Below are 15,073 nucleotides of genomic sequence, written 5' to 3'. Positions count from 1 at the left end.
ACCACCGAAGCAGAAGAAGAAGAAGAAGAAGAGGAAGACCACATGGATATCATGTTCATGGAATAATAACCCTGGACTGTCAGATGATTGAAGTGTTTCTTTTTATCTACTCCCTGCACTGTGAAGAACCCTGTTAGCTTTTAGCTTCTTCTTCTTCTTTTCCATTGGGGTTTTTCCCTTCAGGGGTCGCCACAGCCAATCCAGCTTCTCCATCTAACCACCAACTAGCTTCATATTCTCTCTCCAGTGACGTGCAGTCAGGGGAGGCAGGAGAGGCTGTGCCTCACTTGTCAATCTCGGAAAGAAAAAATTGAAAAAAATACCACTAGAAGGGTATTTTTCATGTAGTTTTATCAGTTTTAGACTGTTTTTTTTAATTCAAAATCACTGGATTTTCACAGTTACTCTTCAAATACTGAGAACAGACATGCGGTGAGGCTGCGGACTGTTGAGCCTCAACATAAATAGCGCAATGACAGTTGACTGCTGGCATCCTCAACACTAAGATTGTATTGCTGTCCCTCTTAAAACGTGTAAAAATACTTTTGCTAACAAACTACATTTCCAACGTACAGTGTTTTCTTGTCAAAAACTGTATGCGTGTTACTAGTTTTTTGTGCTGAGCGACCAGAAATCGGCCGCAAAGAGCCACCAAGTGAGGCACGCGATTATCCTGCCTCACGGTAGAGGACTTGTGATCGAGGACTTGTGTCTTCTTGCTTCCATAATCAAGTTATCAATGCTTTTGTTAAGAAGGAGTGGCACATGGACTTCATTTATAAGTAAAGGAATGACCATAATACAGTTTTTTTTTAATTAAATATGCTTTTGGTGTGCTACAGTATTAAACAAAATCCATTAACTGCTGCCCATCAAATGGTGTATAAGAATCTCTGTGAGGTTCATATGTTTGTAAATATGATTGTGATGAAGTCAATGCCTCACCAGCCATGAACGTCACCGCACACCACTGCCTCTCTCACCACGGCCATCAATCTTCTCTCTGGCCTTCCTCTAGACCTCCTGCCTGGCAGCTCCACCTTCAGCAACCTTCTACCCAGATTTTTTTCCATGGTTTGGACATGGAAAGAGGAGTCCAAGCCATCTCAGTCATCACTTGGTCTCAGTCATACATGTCCTGCACCCCTGTGACAAAGTTTTCTTCTCTTTTGGGCTTTACCCTTCAGGGGTCTCCACAGCCAATCCACCTTCTCCATCTAACCCTAGTCTCTGGATCCTCCTCTCTCACTACATCCATCAATCTTCCTCTAGACCTCCTGCCTGGCAGCTCCACCTTCAGCAACCTTCTACCCAGATTTTGTCCATGGTTTGGACATGAAAAGAGGAGTCCAAGCCATCTCAGTCATCACTTGGTCACAGTCATACATGTCCTGCACCCCTGTGACAAAGTCTTCTCCCACTTTGGGCTTTTCCCTTCAGGGGTCTTCACAGCGAATCCACCTTCTCCATCTAACCCCAGTCTCTGGATCCTCCTCTCTCACTACGTCCATCAATCTTCCTCTAGACCTCCAATTCCAGCATCCGTCTACCCTTATATTTACTATTATATACATATATATGTGCATATGTTTATATATATTAACTGTGTGTGCGTTTGTGCATGCACAGGTGTTCCTTCTTAACAACAGGGTTACGTTCCAAGGCGCCTGTTGTTAAGCGAGTTCGTTGCCAAGCGAAACAGCATTTCCACCGTATTACCGCACAGTATTTGCATACACATCGGCCAGTTGTTCCATGCTATTTTACATACTTTTCCCGTTTAATGCTCATATTTGCATGAGTATAGGCCAATTATAAGCCCGTACAATACATACTCACTCACCACTCCGCTGCCAGCTCATTCAGCGCGTATTTTAATATTATCATAAAGCATGTCGTAACTCAGAGTCGGAGTTAACCGAGTACGTCGTTAAGTGAGGACCACCTGTCTACATGTATGCTATATATCTTTGTAAATATAATATAGCTAGCATGCTAGCTACAGCTAGATAGATAGATGGATCAATCTTCTCTTTGGACTTCGTCTTGACCTCCAATTCCAGTATCCGTCCACTATCCTTCTTCCAGATCTTCTCCATCCTGGTTGCTCCCAAAGAGAACCTCAGCATCTTCATCCCTGCAACCTCCAGCTCTTCCTCCTGTCTTTTGGTCATGATAGTCTTCTAAAGCTACACCGCACTCATTCTGGTCCAACATGTAGATGTTCCTCTGCAAGCCCTGGGAACCCCTCTTGGTCCTAGCAGGCCAGAAGACCTCCATGGACCTCCTTGGACCTTCTGTCCATGGAGTTGCGAGAAAACATCTGACCAGTGATCAGAAGTCCATGAGTAGTATCTGGATTCTGAGTTCCACCAATCACATCCATCATGGGGCCGTAAAAAGCCTTCAGAGAAGGAGCTAAGATGGTTCTCGGACCTGAGGTCCCTGGTCTGAGGTTCCTCTGAGATCTAAGTTCCTAAAAAGGTTCTAGAAGCTGCAAATGTTCCTCCAGATTACAGAGTAAAACATCTCTGATCCTCAAAGTCTCATTGCTCCATGGAAACGTACCAACACATCTCCCTTCTGGTTTGCCGTACGTAGATCCAGGAGAGGAGGTCCACCCGTCTCCATGATGAAATGTGAGGAAAATGTTAGATCACACCGTTCCGTCATCAGCATTCAGCCGACGATCCCAAAAAACGCCGCTGATGTTCGACGCGTGAAACGTTCAAAGGTGCGACGGGGTTCACGGCGCATCCTCGGCGGGCTCCCGTGCACGTGACGTGCACCGGCGCCACGGTGAAACCAGAAGCAGCTCGCAGGGATGTGAGGAGAAACCTTCATGAGGAGCTGCAGCAGCTGAAGACAAACTGCCCGACCGGGCGGGGATTCGCGCAAAATGCAAAATAAGGAGTCGGAGAGTTTCTGCGCTCCAAACTCAATTTACTAGGATTTCAAATTAAATTTCCCCGTTTAAATGAGCTGAAACGCTGTTAATTCGTTCCAGACGCAACATCTTGTGGCGTGTTTTAAAATTAAAAAAAAAATATATGTAAATATATTTTATGAAAAATAGCAATCCAAAATAAGAGACTGATTTTTTTTTTTTTTTTTTTTTATTTATCGTATTTCCCTTGACGATGGTTGGGGGAGTTTTTCATTTGGTGCTTGTTCCTAAACACACAGGCTACACACTTAATGCTATTTTGTGCTGCTAAATGTAACTTAATTTATGGATGGAGTGAAGACGCTCGCCGACACGTATCTCACCAACAACTACATCTCTTCATGGACAAACACAACACACACTCCTTGCCCCTGTTTTCCAGGAGCCGGTGACGGGAAGCACGTCTTTTGACGCAAAATAACGTGGCCTTGCATTCACATAGGAACTGGTCCAGGGGTATAGTTGATGAATGAATGACTGAATAAAATAAAATAAAATAAAATAAAATAAAATAATTAAGATAAAATAAAGTAAAATTATAAAATAAAATATAAACAATAAATAAAAATAGATAGAATAAACAAAAATAATAAAATAAATAAAGACAAAGCTAAATAATGAACAAAAATAAAATAATGCTAAATTAAATGAAATAAAGTAAAAGTAAATGAAAATTAAAATAGAATCTAATGAAATTAAATAAAATGAAAGTAGTCAACAACAAATATGGATAATTTAAATAAATAAAAATAAAATGACCAAAAATAGAATAAAAACAGTACATAAAGAAATACAACAAAAAAAAATGACAAAAATATAATAAAACTGCCAAAAAAAATATACATAAATTAAGATGAATCAAATCAAATAAAACGATGTAAAATGAAATCAAATGAAATCAAATAAAATAAAAACGATACAAAAATAAAAACAACTAGATAAAATTAGCAAAAGTTGAATAAAACTGACAAAAAAAAAATTGATATATATAATTAAAATTAAAATAAAATAAAATGAAACAATATAAAATCAAATCAATTGAAATCAGAGCAAATAAAAACAATTCATAAATAAATACAACTTAATAAAATAAATTAAAGAAAAAAAACAAAATAAAATGAAACGATGTAAAATAAAAATAAAATTTGAAATGAAAATTTCAAAAGTACAATAAATAAGAATGAAATCAATTAAAATTTCAGTCGTAGGTTTTTACAAAAGACTACATTTGTCAGCGCAATTAAAAAAAAAAAAAAAACGGCACTCACTCTTGGAGAATCTCGGCGGGTTGTCGTTGACGTCGCTGAGCGTGATGTTGACGGTGGTGGTCCCGGCCAGCCCGCCCAACTGGCCCCCCATATCCTTGGCCTGGATCAGAACCTGGTACTGCTCCTTCACCTCCCGGTCCATGTTGGACAAAGCCGTCTTTATGACACCTGGAGTTTTAGAGGAGGAAAAAAAATATATAAGCCGCCGTCACGGTGGGAGACGGGATCCAGTTTGATGGGGAACGTGAATTCATCAAGGAGCTTGTTCTCGGGAGGGGGTCATTTTTACAACCCGGGTTCACTTGACATTGAACAACTCATCCAGGATCAGAGACCTCCAGATCAGACGCCGCTCACGCCTCGGATTGATGGCGCCGGTCGGCGGGAGGCCGAGCCTCGGAGGAGCAGAAAGGACGGAGGCGAGAAGGTGGACGTGGATTTTCTACCAACCTTCTCGAACGGCGAAGGTGTCAAACCGTCCCCGACTCCCGATTCAAAGCTTTATAGAAAGAAAAAGAGATTCAAGAGTTTCTCCTCCCATTTTTTTTTTTTTTTCCCTCTTCAGCACGAATCCACAGATTCCTCGGATTCCCCGCTGGGGAAACATTTACCGGAACAGTTTGAATTTTTTTTTTTTTTTATTTTGAAATGCAGTCACAGTCCGGCCTCCGTCGAGCTGTAGCGTGAGATCCTCCCTCAGTTTCTGCCTGTGTGATATGTATGAACCTATTTCCTTGTCTTTGAACCGTCCCTGATAGTGAACCCCCGAGGGGTTTCCGAAACGCCGTCCCTTTACGACATTTCGCCGCCGTTCGCCGACCCGGCGAAGTGCAGATAAGCCCAGACTGATACATAAAAAAAAAAAAAAAAAAAAAACAGGGTTAAATGTTATTTATTTATCGGTTGTCTATAAATGTGTTATCTCGCCGCCGACTGGCGCGACACCCCGAGGAATTTCGTCGCCGACGCTCAGAAAAGTCGCTCCGGTTTCACGGGGACGCGAAGATACCGAGACCGTCGGGTTTTGTTTCCACCAGACGCTCGCGGATACGACGCTAAACTTCAGCCGGGTTTTAACCTCCAGCCCGAGGGACGTATCGGAGGCGAACCACCGTTGGAGCGCATTGGCAAATGCTAAAAAAAAAAATCAAAATAATCATATTATAACCACTTATTACCATTAAGTCTTAAAAATGGTAAAAAAAAACTTGAATTAAATGACACCAAATGAGCCCCTCCCCTCTGTAGGCTATTATTTATTACTTTTAAAATGATGTATTAACTTATTTACAATATTTTTACTGCTCGGAAATGGATTTTACCATAAATTCTGAATAAAGAGCGCACCAATTTACAAGCGTCACCTACTCATTTTTAAAAAGAAAAGATAAATTGTACATAAATAAGCCTCTTTTGTCTAGAAGCCGCAGGTGTCTCGGTCAAAAAGTGAGATATTAAAACAGCAAATACATGGATTTTTTTGAAAACTTAATTGAATAAATGACAGTAACATCTACAACTACAGGTAAATAATGCAAATCCTTTTTTTCAGGATGTCCGTGCAGCAGATTAATCGCTGTCAACTTAAAAAAAAAACGCATCAAATGCGTTTCTGTGCGTCTTTTTCATGCAAAAAACGCAAAATGACGGTAAATACGGGTGGGTTTGCTCAAACCAACTGGTGTTGGCGGAAGGAAGCTACTGTAATTTCCTCGATAAGAATCCATAAATCAGCCGCATCGTTGTAAAAGCCGCGGTTCTCAAAACGTGCGGAAAAAGTAGCATCTTATAAACCAGAATTCAAGGGATATTATTCGTCGAGCCTGTAAATCAGGCAATATTTTATCTTGTAAATCACAAGGCGATGGAAGAAACAGCGTCAAAAATCTCTCCCCGATCGCGTGACCTTTGACCCTCTAGCACCTTTGGATGTATTTAACAAGGAGGTTTGAAACTGCAGGCATTTTTTAAATGAAAAGAAGCTAACGGGACTCGATAGCAGGGAGGAGGAAGTGTGTGTTACCTGTTTTCGGGTCGACGGAGAAGTAGGGCTGTCCGTGCAGGATGCTGTACACCACCCTGGCACTGTTGCCATAGGTGGGGTCGTCGGCATCCGTGGCCGTCACTTGTGTTACGTACGTTCCTGCGGGAAAGAAAGGGGGGGTTATTTTCTTATAGGAGCAGAAATTCAGATGGGTCTGAAAAAAAAAAAAAAAAAAAAGTAAAATTAATGCATTAATGCAATAATGCAAAACAAATAAAACGCTATGCACAACAAATATAAGCTTCATAAAAGCTTTTTTTTTTTTTTTTTTTTTAATTTGTGCTTGTTTGGACTTTATATTTTATTTCATGTATTTATCATTTTCCTTTTTTTCCATTAAATTATTTTTATTTATTATGAACTATTTCATTGATCGATTATTCTTTTTTTCATTTGTGCGTCTCTTTATTTATCTAATTCGGTTATCTATTATTTACAAAGTGCAGGCAAGCGATGCTGCCAGCAGGAAGACAAAGAACCTGGTGAGAGAAGTATTAAAATGGCAATAATCCAAATGCCTGTGGTTTCAGGGGCAGAATAATGACTTGTTTTTGGGGGAAGCCCATCTGCCTTAACTAGCTGGGGGAGATAAAAACATTACATTCACTTTTTTGCGTTTTTTCTGCAACTGGATTTAATTTTTTTCGTTCTCCGGTTCAACGCCGAATACAAAAAAAAACCTCGTAAATGCCGCCTGTTTATTACTTCAAAAATACGACAGGTCGACAGCGGCGTTCACGCCACGTGCGCGGCATCTGCTCGGCTTAAAACCGGTGAAAAAAATAAATAAATGAAAACGTGCTGCGGAAGATGTTTTGAACCGCCGGGATTTGACGGGAAGCTGCAGGAGACCCCGACCCCCGACCCCCGACCCCCGCAGGGACGCCATCAATGTGGTCATTTTAAATTCCGGTTTCTGATTTCCTATAAACAACTTGGCGTTTATTAAAAAAGGCTTTTGTCGTCGGATCGGTGGAGACGACAACAGTCAAACATCGGGTGGAAGTTCGGCATCACAAGAAACACGTCTGATGTGTCAGCTGGGAATCTGCAGTGGATTGTAACCTGAAAACACTCTTTTTTTGGGCTTCATTAAGGAGAGAAAATACACACACACACACACACACACACACACACACACACACACACACACACACACACGTGGCTCAGGGTCGAGACGGTGAACGCCGGGAGCAATGGCACAAAGGAGGGAAGGGAAAACATTTCTTATAGTTATCTATCTATCTATCTATCTATCTATCTATCTATCTATCTATCTATCTATCTATCTATCTATCTATCTATCTATCTATCTATCTATCCATCTATCCGTTCATCCCTCCATCCGTCCGTCCGTCCGTCCACCCACCTATTTGTCTTCTCTGTTGATGTTTCATTACAGTTGTGTTTATATTTCATTCTTGCATCAACCACCAAAAAATATGTTCAAAAGTCAGGGAAACAGGATTGTTTTTTACTGTTTTTTACTTGTGAAGCGTCTTTGATTGTCATGAAAAGCGCTGTAAAAATTCCATGTATTATTATTATTATTATTGTATCACATGGCCACTAATAATTATTATTGTATTTGCTATTATTATTATCATTATTATTGTTGTTGTCATTGTTTATTATTATTATTATTATTAATATGCGTAGTATTAGTAGTTGTAGTGGCAGTATTAATAGTTGTAGTAATAGTAGTACTGGAAGTATTATTAGTATTTATTGTGTTTATTTATTTATTCATCTATCTATCTATCTATCTATCTATCTATCTATCTATCTATCTATCTATCTATCTATCTATCTATCTATCTATCTATCTATCTATCTATCTATCTATAGTGTGCCAGCTAGCTATATTTCTATCTACAAAGATACAGTATATATACATATATATACATAATATATATATATGAGTGAAGCTGGAAGAAGAAGGCTGGAAGTCGTGAGAGAGGATAAGAAGTAGAGAGGAGGATCCAGAGAAAAGAGTGAGATGGAGATGGTGGATTGTCTGTGGAGACCCTGAAGGGAAAACCCCTGAGGAGAAGAAGAAGAATTATATTTATATAAATACGTAGACTTGGTACTATTTGGGAAAATGTGAATACAGTAAACCCTTGTTTTTCGCGGGGGTTACGTTCCAAAAAGAACCCATGATAGGCAAAATCTGTGAAGTAGAAACCTTTATTTTTTTTCAAATTATTATACAATTAAATACTCTATTATACATTGCTGCTGTCGTCCTTGTGGTTTTTTTTTTTTCCTTCTTTATGGAACGAACGGAAGATTCATTAACTCCGTAATGCCGACCTACAGCCGCATAGCTTTTAGCTTCCCTTAGCATGTCCAGAAGTTTAACTTTATCTGCCATAGATAGCATCTTCCGCTGCCTTTTGGGCCCTTTTGTCGCTCCAGAGCGTTTTGTCAACATCATGGGTTTTAGAGAAACTTGAAATCGCAGGAGAATTTGCACGTACGTCATGTAAATTTGTCAAGCTGTTTTACGTACGTGTACATATTAAACTGCAACGTTATTCACGCACAGGTAGAGAAGAAGCGGAGTGACTTTTTAGCCAATCAGAATGCAGAACACAACGCACCATGCAAATCCTTGAACTAGCGAAACCGTGAAAAGTAAACCGCGTCACTGTACTTTGTACAAACATGTGAATTTCTTTCTAATGTGTAAATAATTGTTTGCGTCTTTATGAATTCTCTGCACGACATGAATGAAAGGGTGAATATTTTTCGTCCGTCTGACGCGTCAAAGTGAAAGAGAGGTCGAGTTCCTGGATGACGCGAGAAGGTCGGCGTGACCCGCCAATCACAGCGGGAAACACAGACGACGATAACACGTTTTCCGATCCCGTCTTCCGAAACCGTAAACGTCTTCCGACTCCAAGCGCCTTCCTTCTCCGGGTCGCCTCCGCAAACGTCGATCCCATCGTCTTGTCGGTCCTTCCGGTGAAGGAAACGATGAACCGGCTGTTTATTCGCGGGTTTATTTTTTCCCGTGGGTGCTCTCCTGACTCTACCTGGACTTTCGAGACCGTCGATTTCGGAATATCAAAGAGGTCGTTGTCATTCATAGGACCAATGAGCTTCCTCCTGACGAGTCACCCCGAGCACGTCTCCAGGGGAAGCGACCGCAAATAACAGACTGTGTCAAAGGTCAAACTGCTCAAAGGATTTCGCTTTGACGGACGCCGGAACTTTGGTCGTCAGTTGAAAGAGGGGGTGCGAAGGTCCCGCCGGGGGGATCCATCGGCTAACGTACCGTCATCTCCACAAGTCCACCTTCTCCGCTTTTGTTTTTCATCCTTGGTCTTCGGTGATTTGAAGTTTAACACCAGAAGTTTGAAGAAAATACCCGCTAACATGACGGAGCAGCTCAACACGGAGGAGAATAGAAAGTCTCTCCGTCCTGGATTTCATCTATTATTTATATAATCATCATTGTTTATTTTTTTTGAAGATGAGAAGTAATCCACTTGGTTTGAATTTTATAAAAAAAAATGAAATAAATGAGAATGACTTCATGGGTCAGGGCAGTCGTTAGCGTACGCGCCTTCGGATGCTAACCGTGATGCCAAGCGATCACGGAGGCAGGATGGGATGCGTGTCAATCACAGGGGTCGATGTTTCTCTGGAGGAAGTCCACCGAGACACTTGGAGAACATGGACACCCCACGCAGAAAACAGAAGAACCTTCTTGCAGTGAAGCAGAAGTGCTAACTGCTGACGGTATGTTTATATTTAAAGGCTATACATGCTAAGTGGGTAGCATCAGAGACAGGAACATCTCTGCAGATCAACAGCCGGACATCCCAAGATGGCAACCAAACCAAGATCCCGAGGAACCGGTCCACCAGGATCCTGGTGGACCGGAGACGGCAGAAGACGACCAAAGAGGTGCTGGTCGAGGTGGGGAGAAGATTCGGTGCGTGAAGACAGAATCGGTTGATCAGCGAAGAGAACGAAGCACATCTGAGGTCATTCTGCGAAACTCCCGGTCCTCTGCTAGACTTTTTATTTATCTTTAAAGCAGCGTTGACAATGGCTTCTCAAAGGAATACTATTGTTGATTTATATTGAACGTACGCTCCAACAAATCTCTTTTCGGCGCTAGGAGATCATTCAGAGACGTCCCGGCAAGTGGACCGAAGACACGCTCAGTCAGCGCCTGCAGAATAATGGGCACATATGAAGTACCCGAGTCCAAACAAAGACTCGCCACTCCGCCCGCCGACTCCAATTTGCGAGAAGTTATTTCCTTCAAACCGACTAAATCTACTTTGTCTTTTCATCGAGCCTCGCCCTGCGCGCTCACCTACATCCGAGGCTTCGTATCTTCACGCAAAGGCCTCGCCTCCCCGATGGTGGAAGCTAATCAAACAAAACCAATTAAAATGGCTAATCCTCTTCTTAAAGGGTAAGACAAGAAAAAAAAAAAAAAACAGTAAATGTTACAAATTTCCAAATTGTTTAAATTAGCATATAATTCTCAAACTGAAAAAAAAAAATGTTATCTTTGTTAAAAGCCAAGACTTTAGCTGAAAAAAAAAACAAAAAAAAAATCAAACGATAATTTAATTCACGCAAGTGAAGCTTGAATTAATTGTTTTAACAGGAAACGTGCCAGATTAAGATAATAGTTCCAATCGTATTAATGATGTGACCGGAGAAATGTTGTTAGAGAGAATATCTCTGGTCCTCAGCGTGTCCGACGTGCCTGTTTTAAATATGTCGCTCTTCAGCTGAATTCATTTTCCCACGAAATATCTCCGGGCAACCCGAACACATACGGAGCTGAGATGGAAATGACTCGGCGGCGGTGTTTTCTCGAAACGCCTCCGACGATCTATTTGTCGTCAGGGATTTTAACATTCCTGTTGACATCCCCCAGGACGGTGGCGCGAAAGCACTCCAGTGACTAAACATGTGTCGGGAATGAAAACACCGACAGGCAAAGACTGAACTTGTGAACTCAGACCTAATATTGTTAAAAAAAATGCAGATTGTTTTGAAAAAAAAAAAAAAAAAAAGTTTTAATCCACTTCGGTCCTGATATTGAAGTACTGACTTGGAAATTGTGGAAAAAAAAAAACAAAACAACTCAAACCGCGAGCCTAAAAACAAGAGTGAAGGTCCAGTTTGACATCTAAAAACAAAGATTTATCATTATTAATGCATTACTGAAACACAAGGCTGTTCTGTTTTCTCTCAATGCCACAAAAACAAATGGTGCATTTGACTTCCCCACTGGTGTGGCGAGATATCCGTGCATGTTTTTCTGAACAATTTCTTTACTTGTACTATTATTATTATTATTATTACTATTACTATTGTTATCCATCCATCATCTGACGCTTATCATGCACTAAGGGTCTCAGGGATAATATTAATAATAACAATAAGTATTATTATTATTGTTAATATTATTGTTGTTGTTGTTATCATTGTTGCTGTTGGTACTGTTGTTGCTGTTATTTTATTATTGATATTATTTCAGTATTGTTTGATTCTATTATTTATTAGTAGTAGCAGTAATAGTAATATTGGTCTTTCTATTTGATTATGGTTATTTTTCCAATGATAATCTATTATTATGTGTTTACAACAACAACAACAACAACAACAATAATAATAATAATAATAATAGTAACAATGAGTATTATTGATAACTATTGTTAATAAATAATAATTATTAAGCATCATTATCATTATCATTGTAATTAATAACAGCAACAACAACGACAACAATAATAATAATAATAATAATAATATGTATTATTATTATTACTGTTAATATTATTGTTGTTGTTATCGTTGTTGCTGTTATTCTATTATTAATATTTATTCTATTATTTATTAGTAGTAGTAGTAATAGTAATATTGGCCTTTCTATTTGATTATCGTTATCTTATTAATGATATTTTATTATTATGTGTTTACAATGATAATGATAATAATAATAACTACAACAACACCAACAACAACACCAACAACAATGGCAATAATAATAATAATGATAATGATAATAACAACAATGATAATAATAATAATAATAATAATAATAATAATAATAATAATAATAATAATAATAATAATAACACAATAATAATAATAATAATAATATAATTATATTATTATAATATAATTATTAAATAATTATTATTAATAATAATACCATAATAATAACATCATTATTATTATTATTATTATTATTATTATTATTATTGTTATTATTGTTATTGTTATTGTTATTATTATTATTATTATTATTATTATTATTATTATTATTATTATTCAGTTGTTGGTGTTGGCTGACACTGATAAATACTGGAACATCACACATGTAATCAGTGAGTCCAAGTTCAGTGCAGGTGCTTTTTATGTGCAAATCAAGAGGCTAATATGAGACATTTGGAAATCTTTGCACATATTTTCAGCTCTGAAATCCTACTAATGTTTGGCTCATATTTTCCCTTTTGGATTCTTTTTACTAATAAATCATCACATCACCTGCAAACTGACAGATCCTCCAGGTTGTTTGGCCCTGATGACTCAATATAAACAAACATCAAATTTGGTTTGGACAAACCACTGATTAAAATGTTGTCTGTTATTACAACCTGAAAGTAGAATTTAAAGATTATTTCATTTATTTATTTTCTTCTTCTGTTTAATTAAATAGATTCACCTATTTCTTGACACCTATTTGACAACTCGGCGATCTCAATTTAATTCACCAATCATTGTCACTCGGTTTGATTTGTTTTCATAAGAAACGACACACGCTTTTCTGGTTCATTAACTTTGTGCTTCTTCTGATATTATTTAAATGATCTGAATCAGGCATCGCAGAACAGTAATCAATCCCGACCAGTAAGCTTATCTACAACAGATTAGGCATTAAATGAATGTTTCATCCGCGCGATCGATCCTCATCCCCATAAGCTGAGAGGCAAAACATTGAATTATTGAAGCGGGAAAGAGTTGATGTGTTCATAACCTACAGCAAAATCAAATGTTGAGCTCGGGGTCAAAAACATATTTGGAATCTAATTACAGGAAGGATGCAAAAAGTTCGACTGGAAATTATCTATTAGCATTGATAAAAACGTCTGATTTGCATTCCCAAGACTCGATACTGGGGCGTTTTCTCTCCCCCCCATATTTCAAGCTCAGTCCAAAGCCAGAACAGAATCTTAATCTTCAAGATTAAAAAATGCACTTCACAGAGTTACAGCATGATAACTACAAAATAAAAAGCTTTTTTTTTTATTTCTTTTTTTTTATTTTTTGAGAGTTCAGAACAAACAGGGATAAAGCTTGGAGTGCACGTAACAATGCGCTTATCCTTTTCTTTAAAGTACCAACTTAAAGTATCACGCCGCTTTCCTCTTTGCCATCTTTGACAAAAAAGAATAACTGGAGAAAGGAAAATGTTTTACTTTATCAATCATTTTGCACAATTCAATTTGAATAATATAAAATGTAATACAATTGTTTGAAATTAAATTAAATCAAATTAAATTAAATGTCATTAAATTGTTTGCAATTAAATTAAATTAAATTGTTTTAAATTGTTTTAAATTAAATTAAATTAAATTAAATTAAATTAAATTAAATGCTTTGGACAACTACTTGTCTACATTGTCTGTTCATGTTTTGTACGTAGATCAATAAAATCAAATGTATTCCTGTTTTTTTTGTGATTACTTTGAAGCCCGTTGTCATCAGTTTCCTTTTCAATAGGAGCATTTAACATGACTTTCTGAATGCACACACTTTCTTTTCAAGGCCTTCTCCTGGCTCAGTTTAGCGCTCTGGCTGGTATGACCCATTTTGCAAAATCATAACAATGTGAAAAATCCTGCTTTGTCTGAAAATCTTTGTCGGGGAAATGTAAAAATCCAATTGCTCATTTTATTCTAAAAGCCATTTCATACTTTAGCTATATAAGCATGAATAACGGTATTTGTTTTCGTCATCTATGGAAGTCTTTTTCCTTCATTCATTTGCAGCAGCCTTTCCTGCACCAGGGATGTGGGGCTTCTGGAGTCCAACTTGGTCTCCAATTGAGACCGTTCAACCAGCTGGGTGATAAAGGGTCCTCAGTGAACCTCTTGCATGTGTTTGGACTGCAGGAGGAACCTGGAGAACCCCGAGGAACCCTGAGGAACCCCACGCTGACACGGGGGAGAACATGGAGACTCCAATCAAGGATTTTCTTGCACTGAGTTGGGCATGCTGATCGTCGCACCCTTGCTCTTTGTCTCATCTCTGACTACATTCATAAATCTTCTCTTTGGTCTCCTTCTAGACTTCCTGGCTGACAACTCAAACTTCATCAATCTTCTACCCAGATTTTCTCCATCTCATTCATCACTTTGTCTCGGTCATACATGTCTTGCACCCTGTGAAAAAAGTATTCTTCTTTGGGTTTTTCCCTTCAGGGGTCTCCATAGCATCAACTTCTCCTCTATTCTTGTTCTCTGGATCCTCCTCTCTCACAATAACTACCTTCATATCCTCTCTCACAACGTCCATCCATCTTCTCTATGGTCTTCCTCTAGATCTCCAATTCCAGCATCAACCAATATATATTTACTCTCCCTCTTCTGTCCATGACCCAACCATCTCAGTCTGGCTTCTCCGACCATCTCTCCAAAACATCTACCATGTGCCGTCCCTCTAATGGACTTGATCCTCTCCATTCTGGTCGCTCCCAAGGAGAACCTCCACATCTTCATCTCCGCGACCTCCAGCTCAGCCTCCTGTCTTTTGGTCATTATCTGTGTT

General features: G+C 38.8%; 1 protein-coding gene across 1 annotated transcript in view; it reads right to left on the bottom strand.

Annotated features, from left to right (window-relative positions):
• The window catches only part of LOC147231581 (cadherin-12-like), a 198,338-nt gene that overhangs the window by 65,883 nt on the left and 117,382 nt on the right, over positions 1-15,073 (bottom strand). The window contains exons 4-5 of the mRNA XM_086150468.1: positions 6,239-6,358; positions 4,216-4,383 (exon numbers count right to left, since the gene is read on the bottom strand). Of these exons, the coding sequence (XP_086006594.1) occupies positions 4,216-4,383; positions 6,239-6,358 (288 nt within the window). The remainder of the gene's footprint in view (positions 1-4,215; positions 4,384-6,238; positions 6,359-15,073) is intronic.

This window comes from Fistularia commersonii, chromosome 8 (assembly GCF_037954325.1).
Source record: "Fistularia commersonii isolate RoL2024-O1a breed Wild chromosome 8, RoL_Fcom_v1.0, whole genome shotgun sequence".
NCBI lineage: Eukaryota > Metazoa > Chordata > Actinopteri > Syngnathiformes > Fistulariidae > Fistularia > Fistularia commersonii.
Note: the sequence above shows the minus strand (reverse complement) of the source record. Positions and strands in the feature narration are given on the sequence as shown.